Source organism: Callorhinus ursinus, unplaced genomic scaffold, assembly GCF_003265705.2.
Source record: "Callorhinus ursinus isolate GAN/ISIS: 27379988/994484 unplaced genomic scaffold, GSC_fseal_2.0 scaffold37, whole genome shotgun sequence".
NCBI classification, from domain to species: Eukaryota; Metazoa; Chordata; class Mammalia; order Carnivora; family Otariidae; genus Callorhinus; species Callorhinus ursinus.
In genome coordinates this window covers 6,922,515-6,941,539 of record NW_027397099.1, presented here as the reverse complement: position 1 = coordinate 6,941,539, position 19,025 = coordinate 6,922,515, and the positions used below count along the sequence as shown (strand labels likewise).

The 19,025-nt window shown below is 38.0% G+C and overlaps 1 protein-coding gene across 10 annotated transcripts in view; it reads right to left on the bottom strand.

Moving 5' to 3' along the window:
• The window catches only part of TERB1 (telomere repeat binding bouquet formation protein 1), a 46,551-nt gene continuing 27,526 nt past the window's right edge, over positions 1–19,025 (bottom strand). For 8 of the 10 annotated variants that reach the window (XM_073879995.1, XM_073879991.1, XM_073879990.1 and 5 more), the window contains 6 exons: positions 12,891–13,240; positions 11,204–11,268; positions 10,801–10,896; positions 6,500–6,649; positions 6,085–6,150; positions 1–1,472 (listed from right to left, as the gene is read on the bottom strand). In XM_073879995.1, the coding sequence (XP_073736096.1) occupies positions 1,285–1,472; positions 6,085–6,150; positions 6,500–6,649; positions 10,801–10,896; positions 11,204–11,268; positions 12,891–13,240 (915 nt within the window). In that variant the 3' untranslated portion in view covers positions 1–1,284. Of the gene's footprint in view, positions 1,473–1,810; positions 1,849–6,084; positions 6,151–6,499; positions 6,650–10,800; positions 10,897–11,203; positions 11,269–12,890; positions 13,241–19,025 lie in introns of all 10 variants that reach the window. The other 2 variants (XM_073879997.1, XM_073879998.1) reach the window with 2 other exon arrangements.

Genomic DNA, 19,025 nt, shown 5'->3' with positions numbered 1-19,025 from the left:
TGAAGTGGAAAAATATGTTTATGTTGTATTTGAACAATATTAAGAAATAACTTCTGATTATCTAAACTGGTAAGGCTTAAACAACAGACAAAATGTTTTCCCTTTTGACCCAAAATAACTTGCATAAATCTTGAGAAGTACAAATCGAAATAACCAACCAGACTACTTAAATAATCTCCATAGTGCTTAGGAAATACTGACAGATAATGGACTAGATTCATTCACACTTTAAATGCTTTAAGGAATTTTCCTAATTGTAAATTATTCTTTCCTTTAAAGGAAATTTTGGTAAATAGAAAATTTTCTGCATATTGGCTCTCTGGAATTTTCACTATGGATCAGAAAATTAAAAATTTAATAAAAACTCTTGAGTTTATCAAAGTAGAGAGAGTCATGATGTGAAAAGGTCAAAGAATACAAACTTACAGGGAAATAACTTCTGGGACTGAAGAAATCTACAATGACATGAAGCAGTGAGCCAATGGCTATATAAGTACACGTGAGGTTTCAGGCCCTGATACTTAATCACCTTGCCACAGCAATAGCATTTTAAGTATAATAAAGGCTGCAACAGCATCCTTTGGGGATCATGATAGAAATATAAAAATAAGAAAAATAGAAAATTGAGATCAAATAGTTTGGTTTTCCACTAGAAGAAAACTAACTTAAAAATGAACAAAAAAATGTTCTCAGTTTTTGAAAAGCAAAACAAATAAACATACACCAAAAAGAAGTGAACCTGACCATAGAATTTGGGAGTATTCAAAGGAACTACATAATCAGCCTTTAGAAGAGGAACATTTTAGTTAACAAAATGTCAGACATTGATTTAATGTGTGGGAACTTCACTTGAACAGCTTGGGAAACTATTCTAAGTTCCGGGGAAGAACTTTCACTGGGTAAGAATATACTAAAATCCAAATGTCTCACATGGTATCCATTACAATATAATGTCAAATAATGTTTAAAGCCTGATCATTTTTTTTCTCTGACCTGTGTTCCTCTTAAGGAACACAGGTAAGCTTAAGGAAAAATAAAAGCATATTCCTAAATGAATGTTTGACCTTATAAAGGAATTTTGTCTTACTAATCACACATTAAAAATGTATTGTTTTATAAATTAATAATTCGATGAGACAAAGTGTCACAAAAAGTATGTAATTAGAACAGTATTCCTGTTTTTAGATTCCCTGCTTCATGAGAGTTCAGAAGAGTATTTTAAATTGTGTTTTCTCAAGGCATTGTATTTTAAGAGTTCAAACTAAAAGCTGACAAGTATTCCGATCAAGGAGCTGCACACTTGGGACGTTTGGTCAGCTTGTGGTATTTGTGAGCAAGGTCCACAGCCTTCCGTCCTTGCTGAAAGGGGAAAGACCACAAAATTAAATTCCAGTGATTTCCCATTTTCTTAACTCCATTGAAAAGGTAATTTACTTCTTCTTCGGTAAAGTTTTTACGAATTCTTCTTTTTTCTGTAATTAAGAAGAATTGTAGAATATATTAGTACTTGCTGAAAAAAGGGATCTTCTTGAGACCCAAATAAGTGCTTAACTTATTCTAAGGATATGAACTATATAGTGAGAAAGCTTCATGCCTGCGCTACTCATCATGGAGAAATCCATGTCAATTTTAAAAACTGAGTGCCTCCTATGAAGCTAGGCCTTATCACTCTGAATTCTTCAATAACTGTAACTTAATCCTATTGTAATAATACTTGCAACACCTTTCAATCAAGAAACACAAGAATTTATAAACATTTGACTGTTAATTCTCTCAACATTCCTGTGAGGACAATTAACAAAGAGCTTACCTATCTCACAGACACAGTCTTCCCAAAGGGCTCCATTACTTCATAGAATAAAAAAGAATATCAACACTTGTTACTTTACTTAACAGGCCTGATAAATATTTTTAAAGAATAAGGGTCTTTTTTGAAATTCATTTTAAAAAGCACATTCACTACCTATATGGGTGTTCAGCTTGATTAAAACTAAAAAAATAGGCTGCACAAGGGGGGAAGGAAGTTTTCAACTATCTGGCTTTTAGGGATACTTTCTACAACAGAAAGAATAAACAGTTGGTGTTAATAACATAAATGTCTTCTGGTGATGATTACTAGGAAATAGTTTTCTTTTAAGCTTTTTCATTCATTGCTGATTCATGGTATCATTGTAGATAGATGCTGATATGGAGGACTTTTTTTGTATTTCCACTTAAGGCTACTCTTTACTTTAGGAGGACTTGAAATAGGTGTGCTGGGACAACCTTAGAAAATCTTGCCCTTGCAGGTCAAGACTGTTAGCCATTTGTCTACCTCTCCTAGGACAGGAGCCATAGTTCAGATCTTTCAAAACAGAAATAAAAATCCTATCTGAAGGCTGAGAAATCAATAAAAATAATGTGTGATTATTACTTAATGGTATTACTTAGAACGCAAGATCCATGAAGATAAGAATTCTTGTCTGTTTTGGTCACTATCATATCCCAATGCCTAAAACAGTACCTGACACATAGGAGAGGATCAATAAATACTTGTTGAAAGATAAAACCTATCGGTAAAAAGTGTTTGAAAACTTATCAATGGGGGCGCTTGGCTGGCTCAGCCGGTTAAGCGTCTGCCTTTGGCTCAGGTCATGATCCCAGAGTCCTGGGATAGAGCCCCACATCTCCCTCTCCCTTTGCCGCTCCCCCTGCTTGTGCTCTCTCTTTTTCTCAAATAAATAAATAAAATCTTTAAAAACAAAAAAACTTATCAATGAAGTTACTCTTTCCTTTTGGGTCTACTGGAAAACTACTGTTATCCAAGAAATACATGATTTCAACTTCACTTGCTAAATGATTTGAACTCATAATCAGGACGGGACAGGTTATTATAACGTTCAGGATACAGGCATCTGGAAGTTGATCACAGCCAATTCCCACTTTTCTAATGAAGCTGACATCTCACTGACTCCTACATCTGTGCCCAATTCCTCAAAGGTTTCTGCAGCCGAATACGGGGAGCCTAGAAGGAAGAAGCAGCTCTACCCCACAGGGCTCCCTTCTGTGACTTCTTTAGTGCTCTTCTCAATATTGATCGGGTATTAGGAAAGAGTAGGGGAAAGGAGGCAAGAAGGCTCAATTCTAGAGACCCTTGTTTTTCAAACCCTCTCAAGATACCAGTCCATTCTGAACGACAGCCAAGGCTCTTTAAATGCTGAGATGCTGCAATGGTCTCTTCTCAAAAGAATGATTTCAAATTTGAATGTAACCTACAGCCAAACAAATGGTCATAAATGTCTCTCAAAAAGAAAGGGAAATCAAGGGGGGGGGGGGAAATGGCAACATATCCAAAATTCCTAGCCTGCTTGTGAAAGCCTGCTTGTGTAAGACCAATTTACTCCATACCTCCTCAAGATGTCTTTATAAATTCTAAAAAAAAAAGCAGGCCAAATTATTAACTATTTGCTTTTAGCTAAAGGAATTCTAACCTACAAAAAAGGTGTATGTATTTATGAGCTGGACATCACTTAATAGTATTTAGGATCCGGGGCTCCTGGGTGGCTCAGTTGGTTGGGCAACTGCCTTCAGATCAGGTCATGATCCTGGAGTCCTGGGATTGAGTACTACATCGGGCTTCCTGCTCAGCGAGGAGCCTGCTTCTCCCTCTAACCCTCCCCCCTCTCATGTACTCTCTCTCTCTTATTCTCACTCTCTCAAAATAAACCTTTTAAAAAAATAGTATTTAGGATCCCTCTGTAGTATCAATGTATAACCATAATTATGTACATTTCATGAGGCCGTGCAAATGAGTTTACTATGTAAAATGATTATAGAATATTTTTAGTTGTTATATATTTGCTTTTAAGTCATGTTGTTGAAAAAAATCCATTATTAACTTGATGCCAACTCCTTGTCAAAAGCAAGTTTTCCAAGTGCAACATGTTTCTATGGAAAAGTTACGATTTTCTAACAGTTTCTACAGGAAATATTTCAAAAAAGTGGGCTGCCCTATAGGAGTACTGTATGTAATTTTAATTTGCATGCAGAACTTTTAATTAGAAAAAGACCCAGATATAAAAAGTAAATTCAAGGGGCACCTGGCTGGCTCAGTCAGCAGAGCATGGGACTCTTGATCTCAGGGTTTTGAGTTCAAGCCCCACGTTGGATGTAGAGACTACTTAAAAAAAAAAAAAATCTTTTTTTTTTTTAAGATTTTATTTATTTGTCAGAGAGAGAGAGAGAGAGCGCACAAGCAGGGGGAGAAGCTGGGAGAGGGAGAAGCAGGCTTCCTGCTGAGCAGGGAGCCCAATGTGGGCTTGATCCCAGACCTGAGATCATGACCCGAGCTGAAGGCAGATGGTTAACCAACTGAGCCACCCAGGTGCCCTCCCCCACAAAATCTTAAAAAAGTAAATTTGAAACTTCTTTTAAGGCTTTGGAAGTGAAAATGGCCAATTAAAATTATATGGCAGTTGAAAATAGAGCTACCATACGATCCAGCAATTGCACTACTGGGTATTTACCCCAAAGATACAAATGTAGGGATCTGAAGGGGTACGTGCACCCCGATGTTTATAGCAGCCATGTCCACAATAGCCAAACTGTGGAAAGAGCCAAGATGTCCATCGACAGATGAATGGATAAAGAAGATGTGGTATATATATATATATATACATACAATGGAATATAATGCAGCCATCAAAAGAAATGAGATCTTGCCATTTGCAACAATGTGGATGGAACTGTAGGGTGTTATGCTGAATGAAATAAGTCAATCAGAGAAAGACATGTATCATATGACCTCACTGATATGAGGAATTCTTAATCTCAGGAAACTGAGGGTTGCTGGAGTGGGGGTGGGGTGGGAGGGATGGGGTGGCTGGGTGATAGACACTGGGGTGGGTAAGTGCTATAGTGAGCGCTGTGAATTGTGCAAGACTGTTGAATCACAGATCTGTACCTCTGAAACAAATAATGCAATATATGTTAAGAAAAAAAAAAAGAAGAAGAAGATAGCAGGAGGGGAAGAATGAAGGGGGGGAAATCAGAGGGGGAGACGAACCATGAGAGACGATGGACTCTGAAAAACAAACTGAGGGTTCTAGAGGGGAGGGGAGTGGGGGGATGGATTAGCCTGGTGATGGGTATTAAAGAGGGCACGTACTGCACGGAGCACTGGGTGTTATACGCAAACAATGAATCATGGAACACTACATCAAAAACTAATGATATAATGTATGGTGATTCACATAACAATAAAAAAATTTTTTAAAAAGTATATGGCAAAACGTTTCCATATGTATCAAGTCTAAATACCTTTGCAATAAATAAAAGAATAACTCTATAGATACTACTAAATTCCAGGTTATTTTGACAAGTAAGGTTATTCAACTGCTTATTCTTACTCTCCAGGCATTAATTCCATATGAAGAGAATACAGTGATAACGTTCTTTAAGTCTCTGTAATAAATTTGGAATGGTTATAAACCTGAAATGTTAACCCATAGTTAAAATAAAAATTCTCATAAATTAATTCATCATTTAAGAAGTATTTTGATTTTTAAGCAGGGTTCTATTTGTCTCTTCAATTCTGATGGTGTGAAGTGCTGTAGTTATGAACCAAAACCTTCTGCAAATTCTCTCTGAGGCACTTTTACATAGGAGAATACTTTTGTTCTTAAAATAGAAATGTGATCCAGAGGATAGAACAGGGGCTTCTGAAGAAAGACAGGCTTGCATTTGAATGTAAGCTCTGCCATTTGCCAACTCATTGTACCTTAAAGTGGGAGTAAAATAAAAGCTACCTTATAATGTTATTATAAGAATTAAAGGAAATGTCTGTAGAACACCTACCATACAGGAAGTGCTTAATAAATGTTAGTTTCCTCCTGCTTCTTCCCCCGGCTGGCAAGCAATGGGTGAGAAAGCAACATGAGGAAGGAAAGTGAGAAGCCTCTTTTCTTAGGAACTATGGCCTTCATCAAAGCCAAGGATTATCATTTAAGAACCATTAATGATGAGACTGAGAACAATCCTTCAGTTGTCCTCTTTTTCTCAGAACAATATGCAATTTAGGTTTATTTAAAAATTAAATATATTCACTTATTTCTCCAGAGGTAGAAGATTCACCACTGAGTTGTCGTCTTCTACGTGGGGTCAGCAGAATTTCTGAAAAATACAGAAAACATTTAGGATACTTAGAGTATCAGCAGAATTTCTGAAAAATACAGAAAACATTTAGGATACTTAGAGTATCAATCTGAGTAAGAGCACATCAGTTCCATTAATATGGTATTTCCTACCCCACCCCCAATGGGAATTCTTAGATGGATTAGGAAGAATTTTTAAACCACCAGAGACTAAATCTGTTCCCTGGGTACATCTTAAAACACTGGTTGCTCAGAGACATTTTCTTTTCAACATTTTGTCCTCTAGCTTTTTAATATATTTAATGTTCTAGATCACAGTTCAGAAGGCATAGTCATAATTACAGTTTCAAAGCTGTAGAATTAATTACTTTTGTTACAGATAAGTGATTTCCTTAGTTCACTTTTATATCTGTCTTCAGCTTCCACAATGACTTTATGACGATCACATTGGTATGGGCAAGAGTGCAAGAGCTTGCTAAAATTTCGGCTATTCAGAGATTTTCCTACTGCTATGCAACCTAAAAGAAAACAAATTAAAGTGATGTATAGATGTTACAAAATATCTAATAACAAAAATCTATGAAAGCAAATATATTTATGATGGTAACTGAAGTGAAATCAGGAACTTAATTATAAATATGTCAAGAAGCTCAGTCATAGGAGAGATTAAAGACAAGGGATACAATACAGTGAAATAAATGTTACAAAGAGGTGAACAGTTAGGGTGATATATAAAAGGACCACTTAGCTTGGTTCTGAGCAGGAGTCACTATTAGGAAAGATATCCAAAACAAGTGACCCTTATGCCCGGTTGTCTTTTTCCCCCCAATGTTTTATTATGGAAAATTTTAAACACACAAGAGTAAGGGGAAAAGTATAATGAAGTTTCACATATCCATCATTCACCTTCAATAATTATTAAGTCATGCTCAGTCATATTTTGCCTACAACCCACTTACTCTGCTCTGCCCCCCATGTATACACTGGATTATGGAGGCTGGAATTGGCATTAAAGTATCATTTCATCTGTAAATACTTCATATGCAACCCTAACAGAAAAGGGCTTCTTTTTCAAACACACAAGACCATTATCAAGCCTAAAAAAATTATGCCTAATATAATCTAATATCCAGTCAGTGTTCAAATTTCCCCATCATTTCAAAACTTTCTTTTCACAGTTAGTTTGTTTAAACCATGATCCAAAGAAGTTCCATCATTACATTCAGTTGAAATGTCTCTTGAGTTTCTTTTAATCTATCAATTCTCCTCTCTTCCTCCTTGTCATTTACTTGATGTAAACACTGGGTCATTTCTACTATGGAGCTACTCAAAGGATAGGTTTTGTTGATTTTATCCTAGTTAGATGCTTTAAAATGTTCCTGTGTGTCCAATAAACTAGTAATTAGATCTGGATGATTGATAAGATTCAGATTCAATTTTTTTAAAGATCTATCTTATTTTTAAAGATTTTATTTGAGAGAGAGAGCAAGTGAGTGAAGGAGTACGAGTGGGGGGAGGGGCAGAGGGAGAGGGACAAGCAGACTCCTGACTCCTGCTGAGCAGGGAGCCAGATGTGGGGCTCCATGCACAGGGAGCTGGATGCGGATGCGGGGCTTGATCCCAAGACCCTGAGATCATGACCTGAACCAAAGGCAGATGCTTAACCGAAGGCAGACGCTTAACCGACTGAGCCACTCAGGCACCCTTATTTTATTTTATTTTATCTTAGAGAGAGAGAGAAAGAAAGAGAGGGAAGAGGGGGAGGGGCCAGGGGGAGAATCTCCAAGCAGACTCCCTGCCAAGCCTGACATGGGGCTTGATCCCATGACCCTGAAATCGTGACCCAAGCAGAAATCAAGAGTTGGATGCTCAAAGAACTGAGCCACCCAGGCCCTCAGATTCAATTGTTTTTAGTAGAATTCCTCACAGGCAGGATTGAAAACTTCTTTCTGCATCATTTTAAGAGGTACAGAAAGTCTCTCTCTCTCTTTTTTTTTAAAGATTTTATTTATTTATTTGATAGAGAGCAAGAGAGCACAAGCAGGGGGAGCAGTAGAGGGAGAGGGAGAAGCAGGCTCCCCGTGGAGCACGGAGCCCGATGCAGGGCTCTATCCCAGGAGCCTGGGATCATGACCTGAGCCGAAGGCAGACGCTTAACCATCTGAGCCACCCAGGCACCCCAAAAGTCTCTCTTTTTTTAATGTTAAGATTGATCAGTAGGTTCAGGTGACGTTAGCCACTTCCATCCATTATAAAGTTCCCCATCTGCCAGTCACCTAATGTTATTAGTGGCCCACTCCTAAAAGACTGTAAGTTAGCCAGGAAGAAAGCTGGCTAAGATAAGGACATTTCAAGTACAATGAACATGTGCAAAAGCCTAAAAAAGTGAAAAAGCACAGCATGGTCAGAGAATTATAGGTACTTTGGTGTGGCTAGAGAGAAATGTGGGAGGAAAGTTGAAGCTAGTGAAGCTTGCAGGGGGCCAGATAAGAATGTCTTGCCATACTAAGTCTATCTATCTTCAAGTCAGTGGGCAGGAACTAAAGGATATTTATTAAGCAAGGAAATGATTTTCATTTGTCTCTTAGAAAGCTTAGGTGAAGGTAAGTGGATCAGTTGAGGGGTTACTTCAATAATCCAGAATATAAATGAGAGGATTCCGAAACAGGACATTTACAGGGAGAAGGTAGAGATTTCTGAGGTAAAACCTGGTGAATGATGAGCTGCTGGGGTAAGGGAAAAGCTTAGGATAATTCTTAAGTAATCTAATAGTTGATTGAATGACAAAGTTTGGAATAAGCATGGCAACTTTCTGGCAGACTTAAAGAGAACAAATATGCAATAAAATTTAACAAGTGGAAGCAGAACAAAATTCCACAAAAAGCCAGGCAGAGTTTGAGTCAATGAGTTACAGAGAAGCACTGAGGGTTCTTTTAGCTTGATGACATGATAAAAAGCACATGTTAGAGAAGTTAACAGCAACATGAACATTATAGTTGGGGGTTGGTGAGACTTCAAACTGCAGGACTGCTAGAAAGTTGGTGTAACTGAGCATGAAGCAAAAAGGGCCTTTGTGGGAATGAAAGAAAGAGCCAAATTTGACAGACTAGAAATAGGAGATGTAAAGAGGAAAAAATGGTTATAGATAATTGAAATCTGGAAGGCCAGAAGAATAATAACAACGCTAACAGAAATGGAGTGGCTACAGGGAAGGCAATTTAACAGGGAGGAAGATGCTGTTTTATCACAACCACTGAAAGCCCAGCTCCACAAAGACGACATCATCACAAGGAATGTAGCGCAATCTAATGCTGAAACTGTAAATGACTTTGAGCTAGTAGTGCCTGTGGTATCCAAAAGATGTTGACTATTTTGTGTTTCACTTAAAATTTAAAGTATTGTGTAGTGCCCTTGTGAGTTCACTGCACACCTCCAGGGAGCCTGGGTGGACGATCTGGGAAGTTTGTCTTTAAACTACTGAGAGGAGAAGATTTCAAGGAATGGCAGTCAACAGCACAGAGATACTAGAGAGGATAAGAATTTTTTAAAAAGTCTTCGGTTTGGGCAGGAAAAAAAGAGACTTCAGGAAATCTTTAACATTTAGGTTTAGTAGAATGGCAATAAAAGAAGCCAGAGTGCAGGGAGTTAAGAAGGGAGTTCATACAATGAAAGAGAAAGGAGAAAGAGCAGGCTGTCTGGTAATAAATGATGAAAGAAAGAGTGGATGGATACTTGAAGAGACAGCAAGTCACATCAAGTATTTAATACTTTTTCCCTCTCTCTCTTTTTTAAATTTTTATTTACTTAAGTAATCTCTAAACACAACGTGGGGCTCAAACACACAACCCTGAGATCAAGAGCCGCATGCTCCTCCAAATGAACCAGCCAGGAGCCCTTAGATTTTTCTTTTTTAGATGAAGAGAAATGAACATAGTTTAAGGTGGGCCAAAAGGGGTTAATGAATAGAAAGGTAATGAAAAGAAAGATTTCACAAGTATTAAAGTGGGGAGGAAAAAAGAGATAGGATTCAGATGATAGATGTAGCTAATTTTAGAGTAATAGAGACAAACTCTATATCCAAGACTAAAGAATAGTGTTATTTCAAGCCTACCATAGAATAGCCTCAATTTTGTCCATAGAGCAGAGTGTGACACTAAAAGAGGAAATATCAGGGTATGGAGAAGGGGCTGGGTTAAGCATTGTGGGTTAAGCATTGTGGCACATTTACAGGAGACCTGCAGAAAAAATAAAATAATGGGGCGTGGAACACTAGAAACATTTACACATTAAATATAGACATAAAAATAGATATTGTTTAATACTTAATGTCTTATGTTTAGAGCATTATCCAGAATACATACCTATTGGCTCTCTGAAAATATGAAAAATGTTTACCTTACTCAGAAAAGTTAAACTTGTAGATGGTATTGTGACAAAAATAGAATAATAAAGTAATAAAGTATTAGATGTGCTGATTCATATAAATAAATATTGGAAGCACAGGCTAATGCAGATAGGTACTGATTTGAGTGTTTTAAGATATTCCAGATTGTTATTTTTCCAAAGGAAATGAAGTTTAAATCACACAGGCAGAACTACTACAAATCCTAGTTAACTAATTTCATACAAAGTTTTAATTGCTAAACAAGTGTAATTAAAGAATATTTACCTGAGCATCTATACTTTAACATTTTGGAATGATTGTCAGTTGCTAGAAAACTGATGACTTCTTTATTTATTATATCTGAACATAATGTAAATGGATCTGGAAAAAAAAAACTGCAACACATAAGATTCTTCTGATTGATGAAAATGACCTGACATTTACATGATATATTAATTCTCAAGATTTTCATAAACTTTAGCACAGTACTACATATCCAGTCACCCTGGCAGATAAACAGAAAGGTTCTGGTTATCAGTAAAAGGTGACTGAGGCACTTACACCAGAAAGAGAGTCAAAGGTGTGGCTCATGTTAGAAGGCAAATTTACCAATGTACATTTTTAGCTATATTATCCACCTAAATATGTTTTCTTAAAAAAGTCAAAGAAGAAATATTTTTAATCATACCTGTTACTGGTAACTGCTGCTTTCTATTTTTGACAACGGGAATTGGATGTTTAAAAACATGGTCACTAAAAGAAAATAGACACCAGATATTTAAAAGTAAACATAGTGTTTGGTGTGTGGACAAATGTTTCTGTAGGCAGTGGTGCAATTCTGGGTGTTTGGCAGGCAGAAGGAGATGGAACCAGGGTCTACCAAAGTCTATCAAATTCTGCCCAAGTAGTGTTTGTAATGGTTATAGCCTCCTTTCCAAAAATGGAGTTAAATAAGACTCCGGGGGCGCCTGGGTGGCTTAGTCGGTTGAGCGTTTGCCTTGGGCTCAGATCATGATCCCAGAGTTCAGGGATCGAACCCCACGTCCAACTCCCTGCTTGGTGGGGAGTCTGCTTCTCCCTCTGCCCTTCACCCTGATCATGCTCACTCTCTTTCTCTCAAAAAAGTAAATAAAATCTTAAAAAAAAAAAAAAAACCCACAAGACTCCAAAGGGCAATAATACTGATGCCAGCAGAAACATGGGGGAAAAGTTATAAAAGAGGAAAACATGGGACACCTGGCTGGCTTGGTTGGTAGAGCATGAGACTCTTGATCTCAGGGTCATGGGTTCGAGCCCCACACTGGGTATAGAGATTACTGAAATAAATAAATAAACTTAAAAAAAGAAAAAGGAAAACTGGAAAAAAAGAGGCGAAAAAAAAAAAAAAAAAAGGAGAGAACAGAATCAGAGAGCAAGAAGGCTGGCCCAAGAACACATCTCAATGCTTTCCAATTCCATATCCCTGAGAAATCAAGTTAAAATTGACATCAAGAATGGTTTTGCAAAGGAAAAAAGGGGTGATGATGATGTAATCCATCTCCTTAATATCCTGTTCACCCTGCAACCTTCCCAGAATATAGCAGCATACTCTTCAGTTTCCCTCCCGGCACAGTAACCATCAGAGGAGAGAACACAAGTAAGGGTTTAAGAAACACTACAATCCCAGGTCTGGCCCCACAAGCTCCCTGAGGGGGAAAGGACATCAACTGGAGGTGAGGTGCAAGGAACAAGTGAAAAGGCAAGCCTAAGCCAGATTTTCATCACACACTCCTCCCTTTTATCAAATTAAATTTAGAAACTGGTTTTTGCTACATTGCTAATGGATTATCAATGTACGCATTGTTACTTCAGGTATAGGGTTTCAGGTTAACTTTTCTGAGTATCCTTTCTAAAATTCAAATCTGATGTCACTCAATTTAAAATCCTCAATGGCTCCCGTGCCCTATGAGGGAAAACCAAAAGTCCTGAGTATGACATGCAAGGCCCTAGATGAACTGGCCTATACCTCCCCAACCAAACTCCCTTCTCAACATTTCCATTTAGGCTCCTCCCAAGACCATGTTTTATCGGGGCGCCTGGGTGGCTCAGTTGGTGAAGCGACTGCCTTCGGCTCAGGTCATGATCCTGGAGTCCCGGGATCGAGTCCCACATCGGGCTCCCTGCTCAGCAGGGAGTCTGCTTCTCCCTCTGACCCTCCTCCCTCTCGTGCTTTCTCTCATTCTCTCTCTCTCTCAAATAAATAAAACCTTTAAAAAAAAAAAAAAGACCATGTTTTATCATTTCTATATCCCAGGGCTTAACAGTGTGGCACATAGTACTGCACAAAAAATACTTGAATAAATACATAAAAGTTAGAAACAATTATTAAACTATACCTTGATTGAGAAACAGAATTCTTTTTTTCAAAAGTTGTTCCTTCATGTAAGTTTTGATTAGAGCTTGAATTGGCTTTACATAAAGTCTTACTTTGCCCACTCTCCCTATAACAAGCATTAACTGGATTTGCACTCTTTAACAGGGTTTTCATCTGGTGATCATTTGTACATGCTGAAGACAGAACTCCATGAGACTGATAACTCTGAAGTTTTATCGACTGCCTTTTATCTTTATCTTCTGCCGTAGGACCTCTGCCAATACTATCTGCATGGAGGTGTTTCAATGTATTTTGAATATTTATGTTCATAGATGAAACATCATCCTTATCTTTTTCTCTTTGTGTTTTTTCCTATAATATAAAAATGGCAAGTAAATAATCTCAAGATAATCCATTTGCTTTATAATCCAATTTACATTCCCTTTAAATAGTGTTAAGAAAAATTCATGATTAGCCAAAGAATATACATAATAAAAGGGACAGTTTACATTAGAAGAAAAGGGAATATATTTAATAGATAATCTGGGGACAACTGGGTAGTCATCTGGGGAAAAAATAAATTGGATCCCTATCTCAGAATTTACACAAAAATAAAGTCAAAATGAGCTAAATATTGTCATGTAAAAAATGCAATGTTATGTTTTAAAAGAAAACATAGTATTTTAATACTGTTAAGAGGAAGAAGACCTTTCCAAATATCACAAAGAATCAATAAATCATAAAAGAAAAAAACCAAAAATACTTTTTCAAAGTTCTGCTACAGACCAGAACAGTGTGGGTAGGTGGGGGAGGAACTCAGAAGAAAAGAAGGTCAGAAGTCAAATGATAATCAACCCATATAGAAAGAATATGTAGAAGTCATATCTTAGGGTATGATTTTTTTCTATTAACATTTATAAAAAGCTACTACAATGAAATATGAACAAGATTAACAATAGTGTAGAAAAACAGGAAAAGGAAATGAACAGTTAACACGAAAGGAAATATAAATAGCTCTTAAACATATGAAAAAATGCCCCATCCCATTTGCAATAAGAGAAATGCACAGTAAAACCACACTGAGACAGCATCCATCTACGACACTGGCAAAGATCAAAAGGGTACAGGGAAACACTCTCATAGATTACAGGTGGGAGTACAAATTGTACAACCTCTATGGAGAAACAATTTGACAGTATCTTTCATAATAAAACCTGGGCATATCTTTAAAAAAATCCTATAGGTAGGGCGCCTGGGTGGCTCAGTTGGTTAAGCGACTGCCTTTGGCTCAGGTCATGATCCTGGAGTCCCCGGATTGAGTCCCGCATCGGGCTCCCTGCTCGGCAGAGGGTCTGCTTCTCCCTCTGACCCTCTTCCCTCTCGTGCTCTCTATCTCTCATTCTCTCTCTCTCAAATAAATAAATAAATAAAATCCTATAGGTATACTTGTGTAAAGGTAAGCACATCTTACTTTTATGTGCAAGTACTCAGGTGAGTACAAAATGTTAATGTTATTAACTGCAACACTGTTTGTAATAGCTAAAATTGGAAATAACCTAAATGTTCATAAGAAAGAGAGCTACCATATCTACCAATAGACTATTCCGCAACTGTAAATAAAGAATAAAGCGGGTGCCTGGCAGGCTCAGTTGGTAGAACATGCAACTCTTGATCCCAGGGTCGTGAGTTTAAGCCCCACATTGGGCATGGAGCCTATTTAAAAAAAAAATTTTTTTTTTAGAGGCGCCTGGGTGGCTCAGTTGGTTGGGCATCCAACTCTTGATTTCAGCTCTGGTGGTTATCTCAGGGTCCTGAGATTGAGCCCTGGGTAGGCCCCACTCTCAGCAGGGAATCTGTTTGGGATTCTCTCCCCCTCTCTTTCTGCCCCTCCCCCCAACACTTTCTCCTTAAAATAATAAAAATTTTTAAAGATTTTCTTTCTTTACTTATTTGAGATAGAGCAAGAATTAGAGAGAGGGAGAGAGAGAGAGGGCACAGGTATGCACACAAGAGGGGGTGGAGGGGCAGGGGCACACAAGGGGGGGGAGAGGCAGAAGGAGAGGGAGAAGCCAGTTCTCCACTGAGCAGGGAGCCCGATGCAGGGTTTGATTCCAGGACCCTGGGATCATGACCTGGGTCAAAGGCACATGCTTAACAGACTGAGCCACCCAGGCACCACTAAAAAATTTTTTTAAATAAAGAGAGATAAGTAAATAAGCAAACAAACAAATAATGAGGTCTTCCGGTAAAGATGATGAATTTAACACCTCTATTAATTTTTGGTCCTGAGCCCAGTGGAGTAAACCAACTGAAGAACAGTTTTCAAAAAGGCATAAACCCACAAGGAGAAGGAGAAATGAAAGAAGAAATAAAGGCAACCCAAGTTTGGAAATTGGAAAGCAGGTAGGTGAATGATAACCTACTTAGCAGTCTTGATAAAGCTGAATCCAAAGCTGACAATGGGAAAAGCTAAGAAACTACCTAGGATGGGGTGCCCAAACTCTCAAAAGACTTAGGAAATGGAGGTGCTGGAACCTCTAGAAGATGGGATGAAGATGGGGCTTAAAAATAGGAAAACTGGATGAAACTCTGTTTAAGAAATAGTTGGATTACAGGGGTGCCTGGGTAGCTCAGTCAGTTGAGTATCCAACGCTTGATCTCAGCTCAGGTCTTGATCTCAGGGTTGTGAGTTCAGACCCAGCATTGGGCTCCAGGATGAGTGTGGAGCCTACTTAAAAAAAAAAAAAAAGTAGTTGCATTATTAGATCTCAACCCGTCTATTTATGCACACTTAACAGGCAGTTGACTGACACCAGAAGGTCCTCTCCTTCCCCAAAGTTGAAAGTTCAATCTCTGGAAGGGATAAAACAGTTTCTACACTGGAGGACGCCAAACAAGGCTGAAGGCAGAACACTATTCAAGAAACAAATCTAAGCAAATATTCACATACTGAATACTTAGACCCACAAGCTTTCTTCTCCCATTTTGATTCCAGAAAACTGGTTGACAATCTCTAGGCAGGAGATTAGACATTGGAGGTTCTCCCCAAAAACGACTCATCTAACTGATCCTATGAGAATCCATAATCAACAAATTTTCAGAAAGACTTTCAGTATGTGACTCTTAAATATGAGTAGCAACCAAAGACCACAGAAATATGAAGAAAGCTAGAGACCAAGGAATGAAGCGAGGGAGGGAGGGAGGGATGGAGAGAGACAGAAAGCAAGCAAGCAAGCAAACAGGCAAGCAAACTCAGAGGAAAAAGATGGAGTAGGAAGAAAAAAAATTTTTTAAAGATTTATTTGAGAGAGGAAGGGAGAGAAAGAGTGAGAGACAGAGTGTGCACATGAGCAAGGGGAGGGGCAGAGGGAGAGGGAGACAAGAAGTCTCCCCGCTCAGCATGGAGCCTAATGTGGGGCTTGATCCCAGGATCCAAAGATCATGACCTAGCCCAAATCAAGAACTGGATGTTCAATCAAATGAGCCACCCAGATGCCCCAGAAGAAAAAAAATTTTAATGAAAGTTATCACTGAGGGGCACCTGGGTGGCTCAGTTGGTTAAGTGGCCTTCTCTTGGTTTTGATTCAAGTCATGATCTTAGGATCTTGGGATCGAGCCCTGCATCATTGGGCTCTGGGCTCAGTGGGGAGACTGCTTCTCTGCCTCTCTTTCCCTTTCCCTCTGCTCACACTCTCTCCTTCAAATAAACAGGTAAAAATTTAAAAAAATATATCATTGATATATTTAAGAGAAGAATGCCAATGATGTCTTAAGTCCATGAAATAAGAGTAAGATTTAAATGGAGTAAAAAAGAGGCTTTGGTAACTACAAATATGAAAGCAGAAGTGAAAAACATATTTGTTTAAAAAGTAAATATGAGGTGCCTGGGTGGCTCAGTCGTTAAGTATCTGCCTTTGGCTTAGGTCATGATCCCAGGGTCCTGGGATCAAGCCCCGCATCAGGCTCCCTGCTTAGCGGGGAGTCTGCTTCTCCCTCTCACACTCCCCTGCTTGTGTTCCCTCTCTCGCTGTGTCTCTCTCTGTCAAATAAATAAATAAAATCTTAAAAAAAAAAAAAAAGTAAATATGAGAACACTTCCTAAAATGTAGAAAAAAGAGGATGACATGGACTCCAGGAAACAGGAAATCAAACTAGGAAGGATAAAAAGAGCATTATGAGATGACAGTAAAGGAGTATCCCAGGGTAACAGTTGTATACTTGGCCTACAGGGTGTACTAGTTATTAATTTATTGCTCCTCAACTCCCAACCCAACCTTCTTTGCCCTACATTGTAAAACTGAAACTAGGTTCAATGGACTGCTATTCTACAACTAGCAATGATGTTAGTCTCTGTTATTAGCAAGTGCTGGGAAGACAATACAAGACTGCAAGAGAAAGAAGGGACTTTTTCTCCTTTTGGTGTTCTGTTGTTTGAGTGGTGGCAAGTGGAAGTAGATACACTATGAGACAGGTTCATAATTTCTTTAAGGTATAACTGTCCAGTGATTCCACTCCTAGGTATTTACCCAAGAGAAATGAAAATGTAAATTTCACACAAAGAAGTACAAGCCAATGTTCACAGCAACATTATTCATAGTGGCCAAGATCTAGAAGCAATCCAAATACCCATCAACTGGTGAATAAACAAGTTGTAGTACATTCATACTATGGAATATTCAGTCCGCAATAAAAAGGAGCAAATATTAATAAAACAACATTGATGGATCTCAAATACATTACACATTAAGTAAAAGAAGTCAAACACACAAGATTATATAATATATAATTCCACTCATGTGAAATTATAGAAAAAGAAAACTAGTGACAGAAAACACATCAATGACTGCCTGGGCCTGAAGATGGGGACTGGGACTGTCTACAAAAGGACACAAGGAAACATTTTAGGGTGAATGAACCTATCTTAATTGTCATGAGAGTTATGCAATGGTATAAAATTATCATAACTCAAACCGTATATTTAAAATGTGTGATTATCACTGTATGTAAATATCTTACTAAAAATATTTCAGAAAAATGATTGTTTAAAGGAAAAATAATATTACTGAGCAGTTTATAACAATGTAGCAGTAAAATAATACATGGCAACAACAGCACAAAGAACAAATGGAAATGTAAGCATGCTATTTCAAGCATCTTTTTTTTTTTTAAGGATTTTATTTATTTAAGAGAGAGAGAGAAGAGAGAGAGAGAAAGTACATGGGGGGGGAGGGTCAGAGGGAGAAGCAGACTCCCTGCCAAGCAGGGAGCCCGACGCGGGACTCGATCCCGGGACTCCAGGATCATGACCTGAGCCGAAGGCAGTAACTTAACCAACTGAGCCACCAAGCATCTTATAATACACATGAGTGGAATAATACTAGTTGAATATAGACCATGTTCAGTTAAAGATGTATAGTATAAACCCTAACACCACCACTTAAAAAAACAGGAATATTTAGCCAATAATCTAAGGTGAGTTAGAATTTTTAAAATAATATAAATGAAGAAAGGAGAGTAGAAAAAAAGGAACAAAGAACAAATGGTACAAATAGGAAAAAAGTAGCAATATGGTAGACTTAAACCCAAACATACCAATACTTACATTAAACATAAATGAAGAAGTGATCATATCAATTAAAAACTAGCAACTGTCACAAAGGATAAAAAAAGACCAAACTATATGCTGTCTACAAGAAATCCACGCTAACTATAAAGACACAGATTACAAGTAAAGAATATGTCCATCAGGGGGCGCCTGGGTGGCTCAGTCGTTAAGCATCTGCCTTGGGCTCAGGTCATGATTCCAGCGTCCTGGAATGGAGCCCACACTGGGCTCCCTGCTCAGCAGCAAGTCTGCTTCTCCCTCTCCCACTCCCCCCTGCTTGTGTTCCCTCTCTCGCTGTGTCTCTCTCTGTCAAATAAATAAATATTTTAAAAAAGAATATGTCCACCAAAGAACAGATAAACAAAATGTGATGTATATATATCCATACAATGGAAAATTATTTGGCCATAAAAAGGAATGAAGTGCTGATACACGCTAAAACATGGATGAGTGTTGAAAATATGCTAAGTGAAAGAAGCCCGTCACAAAAGATCATATATTACATAATTCCATTCATATGAAATGTCCAGAATAGGCAAATCTATAGATATC